This window comes from Saccopteryx bilineata, chromosome 8, assembly GCF_036850765.1.
Source record: "Saccopteryx bilineata isolate mSacBil1 chromosome 8, mSacBil1_pri_phased_curated, whole genome shotgun sequence".
Classification (NCBI taxonomy): Eukaryota; Metazoa; Chordata; class Mammalia; order Chiroptera; family Emballonuridae; genus Saccopteryx; species Saccopteryx bilineata.
In genome coordinates, this window is record NC_089497.1 from 50,846,486 (window position 1) to 50,865,853 (window position 19,368).

The 19,368-nt window shown below is 40.1% G+C and overlaps 1 protein-coding gene across 2 annotated transcripts in view; it reads right to left on the bottom strand.

Annotated features, from left to right (window-relative positions):
• POLQ (DNA polymerase theta) overlaps positions 1-19,368 on the bottom strand; it is a 136,219-nt gene that overhangs the window by 26,285 nt on the left and 90,566 nt on the right. For both annotated transcript variants that reach the window (XM_066241868.1, XM_066241869.1), the window contains 4 exons: positions 16,866-16,992; positions 16,179-16,300; positions 5,713-5,897; positions 1,959-2,070 (listed from right to left, as the gene is read on the bottom strand). In XM_066241868.1, coding sequence (XP_066097965.1) covers positions 1,959-2,070; positions 5,713-5,897; positions 16,179-16,300; positions 16,866-16,992 — 546 coding nt within the window. The remainder of the gene's footprint in view (positions 1-1,958; positions 2,071-5,712; positions 5,898-16,178; positions 16,301-16,865; positions 16,993-19,368) is intronic.

Consider the following 19,368-nt stretch of genomic DNA (forward strand, 5'->3'; position numbering starts at 1 on the left):
AAATATTTTTTCTCAGTCTGTGGCTTGCCTCTACATTTTCTTAATGATGTCTTTTGTCAATGTTTATTTTTTATGATTCAGAGTAATTATCACCTAAGAAATCTTTGACTACCTCAATGTCATAATTTCTTCTGAAAAAGTCATAATTTTAGCCTTTACTTTTAAGCCTATGCTCTATATCAAGTTAATTTTTGAATATAGTATGAGATAAAGTTGAAATTCACTTTTTTCCCATACTAGTATATAGTGGTTCTAACACCAACTGTTGACAGGTCATCTTTCCTTCATTAAATTACCATGTTGAAAATCAGTTAGTTGAAAATCAATTTGCCATATATGTATAGGTCTATTTCTGGGCCCCTTAATATGATCCATTGTTCTCTATATCTACCCTTTTGCCTATCTTAATTATTGTAGTTTTATGAGTTTTGAAACCACGGAGTATAAGTGTAACTCAACACTATACTTTTCCCCAAAAAGTTATTCTAGTCCCTTTGAGTTTCTGTATAAATTTAGAGTCAACTTGTCTAATTCTACACAAGTGTCTAATAAAATTTTTATTGAAATTGCATTAAATCTATAGAACAATTTACAGAAAATTGTCATCATAATAATATTGTGCCCTCTAATAAATTCACATGGTAAACCTCCCATTTATTTCAGTATTCTTTCGTTTCTCTCAGGACTGCTTTGGAGTTTTCAGTAAAATCTTCAAATGCTCTGTTAAATTTAGCCTAAGTATTTCATGTATTTTAATGTTACTGTAAATTGTTTTATTTTTTCTACATATGCTAATTGTTTATTGCTAGTAGAAATATAACTGATTTTAATAAATTGACCTTGTACAGTGGGAGCTTGCTAAATTTAGTTATTTTTTTACTAGTTATTTTTGTAAAATTCATATGATTTTCTATGTACAAGATCATGTCATGTGTAAATAAAGTTTTCTTTTTCAGGACTGGGGACAGTTAATTAAAAAGAAGCATAAGGTCCTGGCCAGGTGTCTCAGTGGTTGAGCGTTGGCCCAGCGTGTGGATGTCCTGGGTTCAATTCCTGGTCAGGGCACATAGGAGAAGTGCCCATCTACTTCTCTACCCCTCACCCTCCTCCTTCTCTATCAAACTCTCTCTCTCTTCCCCTCCTGCAGTCATGTCTTTATTGGAGGAGTTGGCCCAGGGCGCTGAGGATGGCTTCATGGCCTCTGCCTCAGGCACTAAAAGATGACTCCAGTTGCAACAAAACAAGGGCCCCAGATGGGCAGAGCATTGCCCCCTAGTGGGCTTGCCAGGTGGATCCCTGCTGGGGTGCATGCCGAGTCTGTCTATGCCTCCCCTCCTCTCACTAAATTAAAAAAAAGAAAAAAAAAGGAAGCATAGAAGATCCTGACCAGGTGGTGGTACAGTGGACAGAGCATCAATCTGGGATGCTAAGGTCCCAGGTTTGAAATCCTCAGATCGCCAGCCAGCTTGAACCCAAGGTCTCTGGCTAGATCAAGGGGTCACTGGCTTAGCTGGAGCTCCCTGGTCAAGGCACATATGAGAAGGCAACCAATGAACAACAAAAATGCCATAACGACAAGTTGATGCTTCTCATCTCTCTCCCTTCCTGTCTGTCCCTGTCTGTCCTTCTCTCTCTCCCTAAAAAAAAAAAAAAAAAAAAGGAAGCATAAAAGAATTTTCTAGGGTTATGGTTCCATATATGAGATAGTCACAATGACATGGCAGCATATACATCAACTATAATTTGCTATTCCATTTCTATCCATATTTTTATGAAAAAAGCACATCTCAGTAAATAATCATAAGGTTAATGTTCTCTAACATATCTTATGAAAGCTTCTGCTTAAGAGAAATGTTAATAGAAAATTCTATAACACAACTTTGAAAAATTAACAATATAAAAACACAGTTGAAAAGAATAATACAGTATCTAGAAGACGATACTCAAGGCTTCTTTACCAGTGTATCTGGATTTGAAGGAGTCAATGTAGCAAGCAGCATCATTTTCCTTAATGCCCATCTGCTCTCCCAACGATTTAGCTCCCATTCCATAAATGATTCCATAGCAAATCTGAAAGGAAGTCATCACACTCAGTAAGTTAAAGATCATAACTACATAAAATGCAAATATAAAAAGTTCATAAGATTGAAATTTGGTAAGCTTTTTATCATATTTCAGAGTGAGTCAGAGAAATTATTAGAACTGCTTTTGGTGGGTTAGATCCATAAAAGCTGCTATCCTGTGAACATCTTTGCTGCCTGTTAGCAGTACCGTTTTGGGAGGGAAAAGGAAGAGAGGGTGGGGTGGAATATAAATGAATATGAATGTGATGCGTCTTAGGAAAGTAATCCTAATGATTTAAAAGGTAAGGTTTATTTCTGACGCTGTTATTTATCCAGCAGTTCAGAGCAGCTTTCTATTCCTCATAATCTCATTAACTTCTTCTGCCTAAAGAAGTGCCCAGCAGGAGGAAAGAAAGCATAGAAACATTCCTCTCCTCACCCTTAGCACTAAAAGAGCTTGAAAATAGGGAGACTTACTGGAAATAAATAACCTCTTTACCTCATAGCCAACTGAAATCCCATAGCTGCAGAATTCATTTGAATTAAACACAAAGTCATGAAATTCTGGGCATAAGGAAGGAAAATAGTCTAAATTGGTCAATATAGAAACTCTAATTTAATAATAAGTATTGTGTGGGTTCAAATCCTAATACCAGTATTTAGAAGATGTTTATCTTGCATAAACTACCTACACTCTTAACATCTTCATTTCTTCATTCATAAAATAAAGATAGTAATACCTCTTTCATGGGATTGTTATGATTAAATCAGTTACTAGTTATTATTTAGCAAATTTTATGACATAAAACAAGTGCTATATAAATGTTATTAAAGTCCTGGCCAGTGGCTCAGTGGATAAAGCATCAGCCTGGTGTATGGACGTTCCAAGTTCAATTCCTGGTCAGAGCACACAGAAGTGACCTCTGTTTCACCCCCTTCCCCTCCCCCTTCTCTCCCTTTTCCCTTCCCACAGCCAGTGGCTCTATTGGTTTGAGCATGGCCTGGGGGCTGAGGCTAGCGAGGTTAGTCCAAGCACATCAACCTCAGGTGCTAAAAATAGCTCGGTACTCAAGCATCATCCCTAGACAGGATTGCCAGGTGGCTCCCAGTCAGGCCACATGCAGGAATCTGCCTATCTTCCCTCCTCTCACATAAAAAAAAAAAAAAAAAGTTAAATAAAAATTTTAAAGATAGCTTGTAAGAAAATGATTATCAGAATTCCAAAATACTTTTAATGTTATAAGACAGTTAGAGGTGGCCCTGGCCAGTTGGCTCAGCAGTAGAGTGTCAGTCCAGCATGTGGAAGTCCCAGGTTTAATTCCCAGTCAGGGCACACAGAAGCAACCATCTGCTTCTCCACCCCTTCCCCTCCTCCTTCTCTCTCTTTCTCTCTCTCTTCCCCTCCTGCAGCCATTGCTTGAATGGTTTAAGCAAAGTTGGCCCCAGGATGAAAGGTGGCTCCATGGCCTTGCCTCAGGCACCAAACTAGCTCATTTGCTGAGCAATGGAGAAGGGGCTTTAGATGGGCAGAGCATCCCAAGGTAGGGGGCTTTCCGGGTGGATCTCAGTCGGGGTACATGTGGGAGTTTGTCTCTCTGCCTCCTTGCACCTCACTTAATTTTTTTTAAAAAAAGAACAGAGGTATTTTGTTTTTTTATCCTTTTTTCTTTTTTTAATATAGAGACAAATATTTTTCTCCTGTTTTGTTTTCCTCTTTGATATTTCTATGCCTGACACCTACTTTTTTATTTTTCAACTCAGACATTACTGAGTACTAACTGAGATCTCAGTAAGACTCAAGGATTAGATGGTGCAGTGCATAGTGATTTAGGAAAAAAAAAAACTGGTAGAGCATAAACACTATTAAATCATGCAAGAACTTATTAAATAGAGGCTGCTATCATCAGGGGGTAAATGTTTATAGGTTACAGAGTCATAATATCTAAATTCTGGCATTTTGAACTTACTCTGGCTCGACCACTTAAAGCTATGACTTTAAGGAAATTACTAACTTTTTGTACCTCAGTTTTCTCCTACATAAAATGAGGATACTAATAATACCTATTATTATTTATTATTATTTTGAGAATTTAATATTAGAATATTACCTACTTTCCCTAGGCTTTGATTGTTGCTAATGCAGGAGGACTCCAAGGAGATTAAGTAGAGAAGACAAAGGTGGCTTTCTAACTCATGAAGAAACAAGTGTTGGTGCTAAACAGACAGTGGTGAGAGTGTTTCATGCCCAATAAGGCAGTAGAGAACCACACTGTCAGTAACTCAGTAAGTGTGAAACCAGTAAGCAGGGTCTTAGAGACGGAATGGTGTGCATTTCCCTCAGCCACCCAGCAGCACCACGTTTCCCACAGGCATGTGGTAAGTGTTGGGCGGATAGAGTGTATTATGCTCACTTTGTTAAAGAGGCCGTTGCCCAAGTGATATTAATGTGTGTTGAGAATTGTTGTAGCCTGAGGCTTGGTTTTGGGATTAAGCCTGTCCCACCCTTTTTGGTGTGAGGTGGTACAATCCTATCATGCCTCATAGAAGTGATTTTGTATTAGAGACTTCCCCATTATGTATATTGGATTAAGGGTTTGGATTTCTACACTATAAAATGGGAACGGAGCGGGAGTTTGCTCTCTTGGTTCCTGAGATTAGAAGAGAGAGCAGAGGAGAGCAGAGAAAGGCCACGTGGAGGAGGCCAGGAGAAGCAGCCAAGATGGCGGAGTGCTGAGTGAGATGCCACTTTGTGTACAGTTTGTATCTGGGATAAGGAAGGAGATGGGGAACAGAGGTGAATAAGTCTGGTGAGCTAGAAACCTTTGATTCTAGGAAACTCGGATAAGTCAGTAGCTTTGTGAGCACTGAATGTGACTGGGTTTTGGAGCCCAGTGTGTATTTTTACTTGCCCGCCGGGTGCAAAGCTAGAATTAAAGACTATGGCCCACCAGTTTTTGGCTCCGCTGTTTCTTTGCCGACTGTCCGAATCCAATGCGAACCTGCATGGACCAGAAGGCTGCTGTGATGGTGGCTCTGGCCCTGGCTCCTGGCTTTACAGTAAGGAAGTGCCAGTGTCAGTCTAGGGCAGGAAATGGTGTGAATGTGACCTTTGATGTCACATTCCACTCCTGACAGTCACTCAGGAGTGGAAACTAATGGGGACCCGCATGAAAGGTCCAAGGGCAGTATGAAGTTTCACAGGTAGATTAGCTAACCAATGGTCTCAAAAAAAAGGAAAAAGCTATCATTTATTAATTATAATCTGCAGCTACACAATATTTATTTTTCAACAAACATTTAGAAAACTCTTTTTATAAAAAGCACTTTTTATAGAAAACTGAAAATATAGATTGAAGGAGATTTTTAAAACACACACACACACACAAAACAAAAATAACTACCACCACTGCAACATCTACCACTAACACATGTGGCTTTTCTGTCACTACAGTGCCTCAGACTAAGTCTGATTCTTTCTAATAACTCTCCGAAAGAAAGTATAATAAATACCATGAGACAGGCTAAAATAAATGTGGTTTGAAAGATCCAAAGAAGAAATCAGTCCTCAACTGTAAATGATTGAGACAATTTTTCAATTTTTTGAATCATTAAAATTCTCATTTATGTTAAGCATGATCACGAAAATTACCTGCTTTGCTTGCTGTCTCAGCTCATCCCCAACAGACTCTGGCTCGATCATCTTCCATTCAGCTGCAATGCTCCGGAAAACATCAGCCCCAGTGTTCAATACTTGAATGAGACGACTATCGTGGGATAAATGAGCCAAGACCCTCAGTTCAAGTTGAGAGTAATCAGCAGCTAATATTACACCACCTGAAGCAGAAAGAATTTTAGAAAAGCTGATGCAAAGGCAAATTCAAGTTTTATATAATTGAGTAGGATGACAGAAATTTAGTTTTAACATAGAACCATGAGATCATGCATCCAAAAGTTAAAACGTGCTCTTTATATAATTCAGTTCCGTCACTTAGACCATATTTTTCATTTAGCTTTCAAGTACCCATAATGTGTGTAAAGCTGCCCCTGCCCTCTGCTCCTGAACCACGGGGGCCATGCGCCCCCCACCCCCATTCCCACAGCAGCTGACGCATCACCTGCAAGGGGTCTTTCATGCCTCTCCCACACAGCACTGACTGGTAGGGATGGGAGACTTCATTTTCTTTTGCATTCTATAAAAACTTTGCATGGTTCTTGGCACATAATAGAATCTTAAATGGTTGTGAATGGATGATTGAATGAACGAACATATGAATGAACAAAGAAACTATATAGTTTCTAATATGTGCACATTTTAAGTGGGCTGGAGAGGAATGGGTGCTCTACTTTGATAAAAACAGACAGTCAGTAAAAAAAAAATCAAGTGGTTGATATGTGAAGAAAAGTTTTTAAGAGGGTTCAGATAATTTACCTGTGGATTAGAAATGACTCAATTAGCTAGGCATGAAAAAACCAAAATTGAAAAATAAATGCAGGTTCAAAGAACTCATTGCCATATTATAAAAAGGGTGCTATAAATCAAAGACAAAACAAAACATAAACAAGCAGTTCATGGAAATAAGAATAAAAGAAATGTTAACATATTAAAGAATTCTCAACCTCATTCACAATAACAGAAATGCAAATTAAGTCTACAGCAAGAAACAATTTTCCTCTACATATATTGCAAAAATCCAGAAGTTTGAGAGCACACTCTGGGGCAAGACTGAGAAAGAAATACTATCGATTGTTACTAGGAAGTGAATGGTAACTGGCCCCCATCAGATGGCGATTTGACAACACCTTTCAAAAGTAAACAGGTTTTTACTCTGTGACTCAGTAAACAAGCCCTTAGATTGCTATATACATCAGTGGTCCCCAACCTTTTTTGGGCCACAGGACTGGTTTAATGTCAGAAAATATTTTCATGGACCGGCCTTTAGGGTGGGATGGATAAATGCACAAAATAAAATTATGCAACCGGCATAAAAACTGGTATTTTTAAATAAAATTGTCAAACTTACGAGACAAGCATCAAGAGTGAGTCTTAGATGGATGTAACAGAGGAAATCTGGTAATTTTTGTTTGTTTGTTTGTTTGGGGTTTTTTTGTATTTTTCTGAAGCTGGAAACGAGGAGGCAGTCAGACAGACTCCCGCATTCGCCCGACCAGGATCCACCCGGCACGCCCACCAGGGGGCGATGCTCTGCCCATCTGGGGCGTCGCTCTGTTGCGACCAGAGCCACTCTAGCGCCTGGGGCAGAGGCCATGGAGCCATCCCCAGCGCCCGGGCCAACTTTGCTCTAACAGAGCCTTGGCTGCAGGAGGGGAAGAGAGAGACAGAAAGGAAGGAGAGGGGGAGGGGTGGAGAAGCAGATGGGTGCCTCTCCTGTGTGCCCTGGACGGGAATCGAACCCGGGAATTCCGCACGCCAGGCCGATGCTCCACCACTGAGCCAGCCGGCCAGGGCCTGGTAATTTTTTAAAAATAAAACATCGTTCAGACTTAAATATTGATATAAATAAAATGGAAATAATGTCAGTTATTTATTCTTTCTCTGCAGACCGGTACCAAATGCCCCACAAACCGGTACCGGTCCACAGCCCGGGGTTTGGGGACCACTGATATAGATTACTTGCACATACATTAAACTGGTTTATATTCAAATTATTCACTGAGAATCACAAATCTCCAGTATATATCAAATGAAAAAGCAAGGCACACAACAGTATATATGGAATGCTTATTTTTGTGGAAGAATAGGAGAAAATATTACACATTCTTACTTGCTTATAGCCACATAAAAATACTGAAAGCATATATAAGAAACTCATATATGCAGTTATCTATAAGAGTTATAGATAATGGTGTAGCTAGGACAGGGAAAAAAGCAAAGCTTATCAATATATACCTTTTATATATTTTGATTGCTGAACTATGTGAATGAATAACCAGTTCTAAACAAGAGAAACGACAAAATATATGAAATAACTTTTCAGGTGTTGGACAACAGGCAGTTCAGGACTATAATTTCTGAGGAGCGGGGAGCACAGAGGAGATGGGGTGAGTCATGCAACCGTCTTAGGTTTCTGAATGGAGGCACTTTCCAGAATGCACTGCAGGGAAAGAGAGAAAACAAAGCACTCTGTCTATCTGAGCTGAGGAAGCAGCTGGCGTTCGGGCCTACCGAGGCAGCTAGAATTTGTGAAAATAGGGAGAGAAAGGAGCTGTGCATAATGGAGTACCAGAAATTGGCATAGTCATGCCTTTGGATTTTGGACCAAATACTGGGTTGTATAGGGAACAGGAGATAAATACACTAAAGAAATTACTACCACCAAAGAAAAGAACCACCATTGCATAGCTGTAACCTGAACAACTACTTGAACAACATACTCTCAAATGTTGAGAGATGTCCAAGTTCTGGTCAAACTGAATGGAGAGACCTTGTTACAACTTGAGCACCAGAACCCCAGCAAGGCCATGCCTTACAATCAAGGCTAATCTAACCCTACAATAAAGGCTACTATAAACATCTGCTAACAACGCTGTAGAAGTCTCAAAATTATCCAGCTCATGTAAGAGTAAATTGCCGGAAGAAAACGCTATTTAATTAAGACTACAAAAATACAGAGTCAGTGCTGTAGCAACCATAATATCTAGTGTTCAAAAAAAACAAATACTGGACATAAGAAGAACCAGGAAAATGTAACTTTGACCAGAAGAATATTCAATCAACACAAAAATGGTCCTGAGATTAGTGATGATGACATTTTAGTTTTTAATTATTTTTAAATTTTTATTATTTTTTTTTATTTATTCATTTTTAGAGAGGAGAGAGAAAGAGACAGAGAGGGATAGAGAGGAGAGAGAGACAGAGAGAGAGAGAAGGAGGGAGGAGCAGGAAGCATCAACTCCCATATGTGCCTTGACCAGGCAAGCCCAGCGTTTCGAACCGGCGACCTCAGCATTTCCAGGTCGACGCTTTATCCACTGCGCCACCACAGGTCAGGCCTAGTTTTTAATTTTTTTTTTTTTTTTTTTTAAATTTCAGGGAGAGGAAGGTGGAGGGGGTGGAGAAAGGGGAACATTGCTCTGCTCCTGTGTGTGCCCTGACCAGGACTGCACCAGCAACCTCTGTGCTTCGGGACAGTGCTCTAACCAACCGAGCTCTCCAGCCAGGACTAGGGATGATGGAATTTCAAATAGCTAACATAAATATTTTCAGGAATTTAAAGAAACATGAATAATGGAACAAATAGTGAATTGCCATAAAGTATTTAAAACTACAAAAATATCAAGTGAAAATTCTAAAAGTACAATATCTGAAATGTAAAACTCACTAAAAGGATGTGACAGCAATTAGACATTGAAAACGAAAAGCTCTGTGAGCATTAAAATAGTCAACAGATGCCTGACCTGTGGTGACGCAGTGGATAAAGTGTCAACCTGGAACACTGAGGTGGCTGGTTTGAAACTCAGGGCTTGCCCGGTCAAGGCACCGACAAGAAGCAATTACACATTGATGCTTCCTGCTCCTCTCCCCCTGCCTTTCTCTCTCTTTCTCTCCTCTCTCTAAAATCAATAAATAATAAAATATTTTAAAACAAATAAAATAGTCAACAGAAAATATCCATTGCAGCACAGAGTGAAAAAACAGAGAGAAGGGAATAAAAAAGAAAAGAAAAAGACTTCAGCGGTCTGTGGGACAGTACCAAGGGGTATTACTATGTACATTTGAAGTAAAAGGAAGAAAGGAGATAGGGACAAAAATATTACAAGAAATAACGATTGAAAATGCTTTGAATTTAATGAAAATATAAGCACATAATTTAAAGAAAAAAATATATGAAACTGAAGAAATTGAGCAAATTCAAAAATCCCAGAAGCAAAGCACAAAAAACTACCCAGAAACTTACACCCAAATCAAATTGCTAAAACTGAATAATAAATTTTAAAATTGAAAAAGTATCCAGGAAACAGATACATTGTGCTTGGAGAAATAGTAAGAAAAAATGGTGGTGTACTTCTCATCAGAAATAATATAAACCAGAAGCCAATAGAAATATATTTTTAAAGAGCTGAAAGAGAAGGGCTGTAAACCTATAAACCTATGTCAAATAAAAATATCTTTCAAAAGTGAGATAAAATAAAGAAATTTAAACACATAGAAATGCTGAAAGAAGTCACTGTCAGTAGAACTGCATTGCAAGAAATCTTGACGTATTTGGGTGAAGAAAAATGACAATAGACGAAAACCTGAACCTTCTCCAAGAAACAAAGAGTGCTAGAAGTGGTAAAAAGTAGACCAAAAAATTTTATTTTTGTAAGATAATAGACTGCTTAAAGCAAAAACAACAACACAGCAGAGTTTATAACAGTCATAAATATTAAATCAACTATAAGAAAAATGAAAAAACTTCTTATATTATACTGGGGAACAATTTTTTTTTTTGTTTTCTGTTGCATGAGGTTTTAGAACTGTTTCTATATATTTCTGCATCGCTGATTCCAAATCTGAAATCCGTTTTTTTGGTGCACACTCTAGTTGTTTTTTTTTGTTTATTTGTTTGTTTTTCCTTCTTTTTTTTATATCTTATTTATTCATTTTATTTTTTTTATTTATTTATTCATTTTAGAGAGGATAGGGAGAGACAGAGAGAGAGAGGAGAGACAGAGAGAGAGAAGGGGGGAGGAGCTGGAAGCATCAACTCCCATATGTGCCTTGACCAGGCAAGCCCAGGGCTTCAAACCGGCGACCTCAGCATTTCCAGGTCGACACTTTATCCACTGCGCCACCACAGGTCAGGCTATTTATTCATTTTAGAGAGGAGAGGGAGAGACAGAGAGGGAGAGAGAGAGAAGGGGGGAGGAGCTGGAAGCATCAACTCCCATATGTGCCTTGACCAGGCAAGCCCAGGGTTTCGGGCCGGCGACCTCAGCATTTCCAGGTCGACGCTTTATCCATTGCGCCACCACAGGTCAGGCCCGCACGCTCTAGTTTTTATGCAATTTTAATTTCTTTTGTTACAGTTAATGGATTCATTGGTTTTGAAATTGGAGTTAAAGGGCAATGACTCTTGGATTGAACATAACCATAAGGCAATTAATGTTTTACAAACATCACTTTTACATAATTGTAGTTGTTTTTAAATGTAAAAATTTATTATCTGATAAATACACCCTCTTATTTTGTTTTAAGATTGAATCATGGCTTCTTTGAGTAGGCGTAAATGTAAGAATAGTCCAGACACCTTCTGTTATATATATGGCTGTTACACACTTCAACATCAAAGGTACAATATTTCATCATTTGTGACACATGCATATATTGCCTATTTTCAAGTTCCCCTTGGCGATCAAGACAAGAATTGGGCTCCTCATATTGTGTGTCACAATTGTGAGGAAATACTTAGTGACTAAACCCAAAGGAAAACGCAAAGGAATGCCTTTTGGTATTCCCATGGTTTGGCATGAACCTAAGGACCACAGTAGTGACTGTTATTGCTGTCTGATCCATACAAAGGACATCGGCAAGAAAAAACAGCATACGATCACATATCCTAATATTCCTTCAGCAATACGACCTATTCCACACTCTGAGGCACTCCTGGTTCCAGTGTTCAGTGGTTTTATTTCTTCTAAGGATGAAGAAAGTGAACATGATGATCAAGTGTATTTTGATAAGATGCATGAGGAAATGGTTGTAGAATCTAAAGGGTCTTCTTCTGATGCCCAGCAGTCATTAACCCCTCAGCAGTTTAGCCAACCTGAATTGAATGACTTAGTAAGAGACTGGACCTATCAAAGAAAACAGCTGAGTTATTAGCCTCCAGACTTCAAGAAAAGAATGGCCTGACCAGGTGGTGGCGCAGTGGATAGAGCGTCGGACTGGGATGCGGAGGACCCAGGTTTGAGACCACAAGGTCACCAGCTTGAGCACAGGCTCATCCAGCTTGAGCAAAAAGCTCACCAGCTTGGACCCAAGGTCGCTGCCTCAAGCAAGGGGTTACTTGGTCTGCTGAAGGCCCCTGGCCAAGGCACATATGAGAAAGCAATCAATGAACAACTAAGGTGTTGCAACGAAAAACTGATGATTTTATTTATTGACTTTTAGAGAGAGGGGAGAGAGAGAGAGAGAGAAGGGGGAGGAGCAGGAAGCATCAACTCCCATATGTGCCTTGACCAGGCAAGCCCAAGGTTTCGAACCGGCAACCTCAGTGTTCCAGGTCGACGCTTTATACCACTGCGCCACCACAGGTCAGGCCAAACAACTGATGGTTGATGCTTCTCACCTCTCTCTGTTCCTTTCTGTCTGTCCCTATCTATCCCTCTCTCTGACTCTCTGTCTCTGTAAAAAAAAAAAAAAGAAAAGAAAGAACGTACTTCACCAGTCAGCTAAAGTATCCCATTGCAGGAAGCGTGAACATATTTTTGTGGACTTTTTTTCCGAAGACAAACACTTTGTTTACTGTCATGATATCACTAGTCTTCTCAGCCAGCTAGGTGTTACCACTTACAGTCCAACAAAATGGCGGCTATTTCTTGACAGCTCTAAACAGAGTCTAAAATGTGTTCTACACAACGGTAATGTTTATGCAGCGGTTCCAACTGGTTATTCAACTCATCTGCGAGAAGATTATAATGACATAAAAATTGTCCTTGACTTTCTGAAGTATGAGGAGCATAACTGGATCATTTGTGTGGATCTTAAAATGGTAAATTTTCTGCTAGGACAACAGAGAGGTTTCACAAAGTATCCTTGCTTTCTGTGTTTGTGGGACAGCCGAGCTCGGGAGAAACACTGGACACAGAAGGAGTGGCCGAAACGTGAAGTTCTGGAAGTAGGGATGCAAAATATTGTGAATGAACCTGTAGTTAATCGAGACAGGATCATTTTTCGCCCCCCTCCACTTCAAATTTGGCTTAATGAAGCAGTTTGTTCAGGCTTTGAATAGAGAAAGTGAATGCTTTCAACATATTATTTCTGCTTTTCCTGCCTTGTCTTTTGAGAAGATAAAAGCAGATGTATTCTATGGACCTCAAATTCAAACCCTCATACATGACAAAGAATTTGCCATGAAGATGAATAAGGAGGAGAAAGCAGCGTGGCAGTCTTTTGTGGCAGTTACAAAGAACTTCCTTGGCAAAAAAAAAAGCAGAAAATTATGAACTTCTGGTTCAAAGGATGCTGCTGGCTTTCCGCCACATTGGATATAACATGAGTGTTAAGATTCACTTCCTGGGCTGGAAGCACGCGGGGGTGAGGGGCAGTGGCTGGGGAAGCGTGAGGGGGTGCAGCAGTGGCTCCGGAAGCACACAGGGTTGAGGGGCGGCGACTTGAGCCCGTGGGGGTGAGAGGGTAGCTCTGGGAACACACAGGGGAGTCGTGGGGGGGGGTGAGGGTCTTTGGTTCAGGAAGCACAGGGGGCAAGTGGCAGTGGCCCCTTAATACAACACCTGTTTACCCAACATTCCCCTGGGAGCAAGCAAGGGGCAGGGGCGAGGGGCAGTGGCCCCTCAATACAAATGAGCAAACCTAAAAAACACCACCTGTTTACCCAACAATCCCCTGGGAGCATGTGGGGCCAGTGGCGGGGGCGAGGGGCGGCTGCTTGAGATGTGCGGGGGCAAGGGGCACCACAGCCCCTCAATACAAAACAGCCCACTGACTATTAAAGGTTACAGGATACCAGATCAACACACAAAAATCAGTTATATTTCTATAGGTGAGCAATGAACAAGCGGAAACTGAAACTTAAAACCTAATACCATTTACATTCGCTCAATAATGAAATATTTATATATAAATCAAACAATAACTATGCATGCCTCATGTGATGAAAACATTATAACACTTATGAAAGAAATTCAAACAGAGATATATAGATGGACAGGTATACCACTTTGATAGATTGGAAGATTCAACATAATAAAGTCATTTTCTACAAATTAAAAAAGAATTCACTAAGGTGTCGCAATGCTCAACGAAAAACTGATGATTGATGCTTCTCATCTCTCTGTTCCTGTCTGTCTGTCCCTGTCTATCCCTCTCTCTGACTCTCTCTCTGTCCCTGTAAAAAAAAAAAAAAAAAAAAAAAATTAACTTCCTGAACAGTCACCTTGATAAGTTTGCTGAAAATCTTGAGCTGTTAGTGATGAGCAGGGAGAACGCTTTCATCAAGATCTGAAGACGATGGAAGAGCGTTATCAGGGGTGATGGGACAGAAATATGACGGCAGACTACTGCTGGAGCATCAAACGAGATTGTCCTCAACAAGTACACAAACGCAAGAGCTACAAACGCAAATTTTTGCCTGAATAGAATTTAAATAAGTTTTGCTCAGATTTTATGATTAAAATAAGTGTTTTAATATGTTCTATTTCAAAATTGTAGACAAATTCTGATGCAATCATATCTTTTAGTGTAATTACTGCATTATATAAATTATTATATTTTCACAAAGATGATGCCCAAGAAGACATTCTATTTCATTATGTTAAACTAAATGTTGAAAATTTTACAATAAGATGAAAACCTAAAATCTTGAATTGCAAAAAAAAACTGTAGCTTACAGAGAAAAACTAATGTCAGATTTGAGATCAGCACACTGGAATTAGGTAAGAACAAGTGTTTTTGTGGATGCAACAAAGATTTTGTTCCCCAGTGTTATGGATGAAATGGTGCAATGCATATATTATGAAGGAAGTGACATGATGTATATTATAAACTCTAACATATCTAAGACACACAGTTACATCAGACATACACTTACATGAGCTACTAGCATAGTCAAATCCATAAAGACAGGAAGAAGAGCCTGACCAGGCGGTGGCGCAGTGGATAGAGCGTCGGACTGGGATGCGAAAGGACCCAGGTTTGAGACCCTGAGGTTGCCAGCTTCAGCGTGGGCTCACCTGGTTTGAGCAAAAAGCTCACCAGCTTGGACCCAAGGTCACTGGCTCAAGTGGGGGGTTACTCAGTCTGCGAAGGCCCGTGGTCATGGCACATATGAGAAAGCAATCAATGAACAACTATGGTGTCGCAACGAAAAACTGATGATTGATGCTTCTCATCTCTCTCCATTCCTGTCTGTCTGTCCCTGTCTATCCCTCTATCTGACTCTCTCTCTGTCCCTATAAAACAAATTAAAAAAAAAAATCAAACAAAAAAACACATAAAAAAAAAAAAGACAGGAAGAAGAATGGTGGCTACCCTGGGCTGGGGAGGGGGGAAGGGAGAGTTAGTGTTTAATAGGTACAGGGTTTCAGTTGGGGAATATGAAAAGGTTCTAAAGATGGATGTGGTAATAGTTGCACAACAAAAACAAATGTATTTACTGCCACAGACCTCAATACTAAAATATGGTTACAATAGTAAAATGCTGATAGTTCATAGTTAAAAAGCAAAACTGAAATTTTCCAAGCAGGTTATGTTATCATATTCCTGAATTCACCTTTGGACTATGTGTCTGACAGAATTCAAATTAATTCAGATAGGTAACTGTACTCACCTGGACCTGACCTGCCAACTTGCAGAACATAAGAGAGGAAATATGTATACAAATAGTAGGGATTATTTGGGAGTTAGATCATGACTTCCAAATGTTTTGGTGACAAAAAGGCTTATGGCAGGAGTACCGAGGAGAGAACAGGCAGAAGGAGGGTAGCCTTGGGAGTCACACTATGTAAGAGGAAGCAGCAGAAAAGGAAAAGAAAGAAAATGCAAAGCAAGTCAGAAAGAGAAAAAAGGTGTGCCCTTAGTGATCAAGGGAGGAGAGAAATTGAGGAAAGTAAGGGTTGATCATCAAAGAGAACGAGAACTAAAAATCTACTGGATTTTCCAAAAAGATGTATAATGACCTTGGAAAACACGGTTTGAGCAGACTGCTGCCAATGAGCACACACCACAGAAATTTCCCTCAGAGCAAGTCACAAAGACAATGAGGACTGATTGTTATAAACCTGGCAACAGAAAGGGAAAACCGGGCTACACAGAAGACAGGAAAGATGGAGGGACCAATGCACACTGCTGAGTCTTACTCATAAGGCAGGCTTCACCAGTGCTCTGAAAACATTCCCACAGTAAGAGAAACTCAGACAGCATCAGCGCCCCACCTGGGAAAGGCACGAAGGCATGCCGCATGCTGACGGCAAACGGCATTCCTCTGTTTGAGGGCCCCTCCTCCATCGCTGCCTGGCGCCCCGGGTTCAGACCACAGCCCTTCTTGTTTCTTCCTCTGCCATGCAAACAACATCATCAGCTGGACATAAAGCAGTCTCAAATATACGAGAAAGGCCTGATTATTCAGTAAATATCTCCCTCTAAGAAACTTAAAAACCTTATTATTTGAAAGTCTAAAGCTTAACAAAGATTCTAGACTTAAAAAAACAACAACATTCAATTAAATAGGAAGTAAAACATTTCTGAACCTAAAACTGCTTCTGAGATAACTGACTAACATTTAGCTCAATTCAATAAATCTCTTTGATCAAATCTAATATAAATTATCTGTGCTGCTTCTTCCCTTTGTGTGTATGTGAGGAAGGCAGGAGGGGGGTTGTTCCTGACACTGCTCAACTCTTCCCTTTAGTATTTGACTTAAATAAGCATATGATTTAATTAATGGCCCAGGTTTTCAGCTTTTCACCCTCAACTAGCTCTGTATAGACAGGCTCAGGGTTTGAAATGGATCGTGCCTAGAGTAAAAATGTGCATACCTAAAACAGGAATTTAAACTATGTCCATTATTTTGTTCAATAAGCTATTTTTGAGCCATTCATGCTCACAGAAGTACTGTCTACCTGCCCATGGGAAGTAGGCCTTTGCCTGGGGCTTGGGAAGGTGGGCTTTCTTCTACGAGCGTTGGCATCGTGATCTCAAAATCTCTTGGCACATTCTGGATATTTGGTTCTGTAAAGGTTATTCGTCCTAAAATCAAACAGAATGAAGACAAAATTAAAGGCGAAAATCTGACATTTATCTTAATAATAATTGCAGTCTGAGTTATCTTAAAAACGCATGCTCTATTATTGCTAAAATAAATTTATATTTAAATAAAATTTTTTTCATTATATTCACATGGTCTAACAATGACAAAATAAGTACAAGGCCAATCCCAGTGTAAGTAAATATATGAATTAGCTATAATGCAATATTTTACATTAACCTAGTTCTCTAGAAAATAAGTCCATAATAGGAAGTAAATATTTTTAGCAGATTGTTTGTTTTTGTTTTTTGAGATGAGGAGAAAGGAGAGAGAGACTGGAGGGGAAGAGGAGGGAGGGAGAGAGAAGCATTAACTCATTGCTGCTTCACTTTAGTTGTTCACTGACTGTTGCTCATACACACCTTGACAGGGTGGGGGCCTCAAGCCCAGTGAGCCACCCCTTGCTCAGGCTGGCGATCTTGGGCCCAAGCCAGCAACCTTGGGATTATTTGATAAATTGAACTATTCCTATGCTAAAATGAGTACCAGATGTCAGCACTATAAAATACTAGCAGTCATAATACTGAGTGTAAGGTCAGTGAATAACGGGGGATGGCCACATGGGGAACCCAGGCCCGCGAACTTTGGCTAGGACCGCCCACAACCAAGCGCGCCAAAAGAAACTTCCTAGGAGTCCTTGGGAAAAACAGCGACCGTCTGCCAGCCAGTGAGATTTCACCACATCACATTAGCTCAACTTCCCTAGAGGGACCCTTTAAATGTCTCCCACGTGGTTTAATCCTTGCGACTTCCCTGGCCTCCATCTCCTCCATCTTTCTTTCTTCGGGGCCAGGGAACCTTGCCGGGCGGGATGTGCTGTACTCAATAAAGCCTTTTGTTATTCCACACTTGGTGGCTCTGGCCCCTTCATTCCTTCTCGGCGGGGAAAAATACCTTACACTGAGCAAAGGCTAATCGAATGGCTCCTAGGAGAAATGACTGTGAAGCATAGAGGCCAGGAATGCACGAGACACAGAGAGGACCTGGGGAGGGTTGGGGCAACCTGAGCGCTGATGAGGGACAGCTGGGCCACGAGAGTTAGCGTGGGGAAGGTAGGGCAGCAATGACAGGGGAACAGCTCTTTCTAGACCTCGGCTGGCCGATGGTCTTCATCATCAGTATCATCATCACTCATCAAGAGAATCAATGCTAACATGCACATAGCTGGAAACTAGAATTAGGTGGTTAATAAACTTTCTAGGAAACAGAAAACTATTTGTTTAAATGCTATGGCCTTTATTTCCTGCCCAAATAGTCTATATTTTGTTTATTTACTTATTGGTCCAATTTTTCTAGAATACATAAGTAATGTTCAAAATAAGTTGGGTAATTGATTTTATTTTTTGCAGTTTTTACAATACACGTAATAGTGATATGTTTTATGATACACCATTTTAATGGGTTCTCTACTAGCTACTATATATTTCATCCTCTTTTAATCAAGCAGGCATTTTAAGTACTTAGAATACTGTTTTTCTGAATAAACCATGATATCACACCCTTGTTATTTAGCTTTCAGCAAAAATTAGTGATCAATTAATAGTAGATATTAATATAATTATTATCATCAAATGGCCTGCTCAATGTTACAAATCTAACTAATAGCAGAGGAAGTGATCCAAGTCTGCCTCAGGACACTGTCTCCTTTTCTATAATAATCAGGTCTACAGTTTGAATTAATGAGGTAACACTGGCAGGCAAATAAGATGGCAAAAATAAATGATAAAACATCAATGTAGCATAATGGAAATGAATTCTTTTTTTTTTTTTTTTTTTTAGCAAGAAAGAGAGACAGAGACAGATAGGAAGGGAGACAGATGCGAAGCATCAATTCTTCATTGCAGCCCCTTAGTTGTGGCACCTCAGTTGTTCATTGATTGCTTTCTCATAAGTGCCTTGACACCGAGGTTGGGGGACAGTTCCCGGGAGCCAGTGACCCCTTGCTCAAGCCAGTGACTTTGGGCTCAAGCCAGTGACCATTTGGGCTGAAGCCAGAGACCATGAGGTCATATTTATGATCTCAAGCTCAAGCTGGTGAGCCAGTGTTCAAGCCAGTGACCTAAGGGTTTCAAACGTGGGTCCTGAGCATCCCAGGCTGGTGCTCTGTCCACAGCGCCACCGCCTGGACAGGCTGGAAATGAATTCTAATAATGAAACAGCTTTGTTGTATTTAGGGAAACTTCTACTTCTAAAATATTCTTTAAAGGTAGGTACAGTATGATAAAACACAATAAGGAGGCCCTGGCCGGTTGGCTCAGCGGTAGAGCGTCGGCCTAGCGTGCGGAGGACCCGGGTTCGATTCCCGGCCAGGGCACATA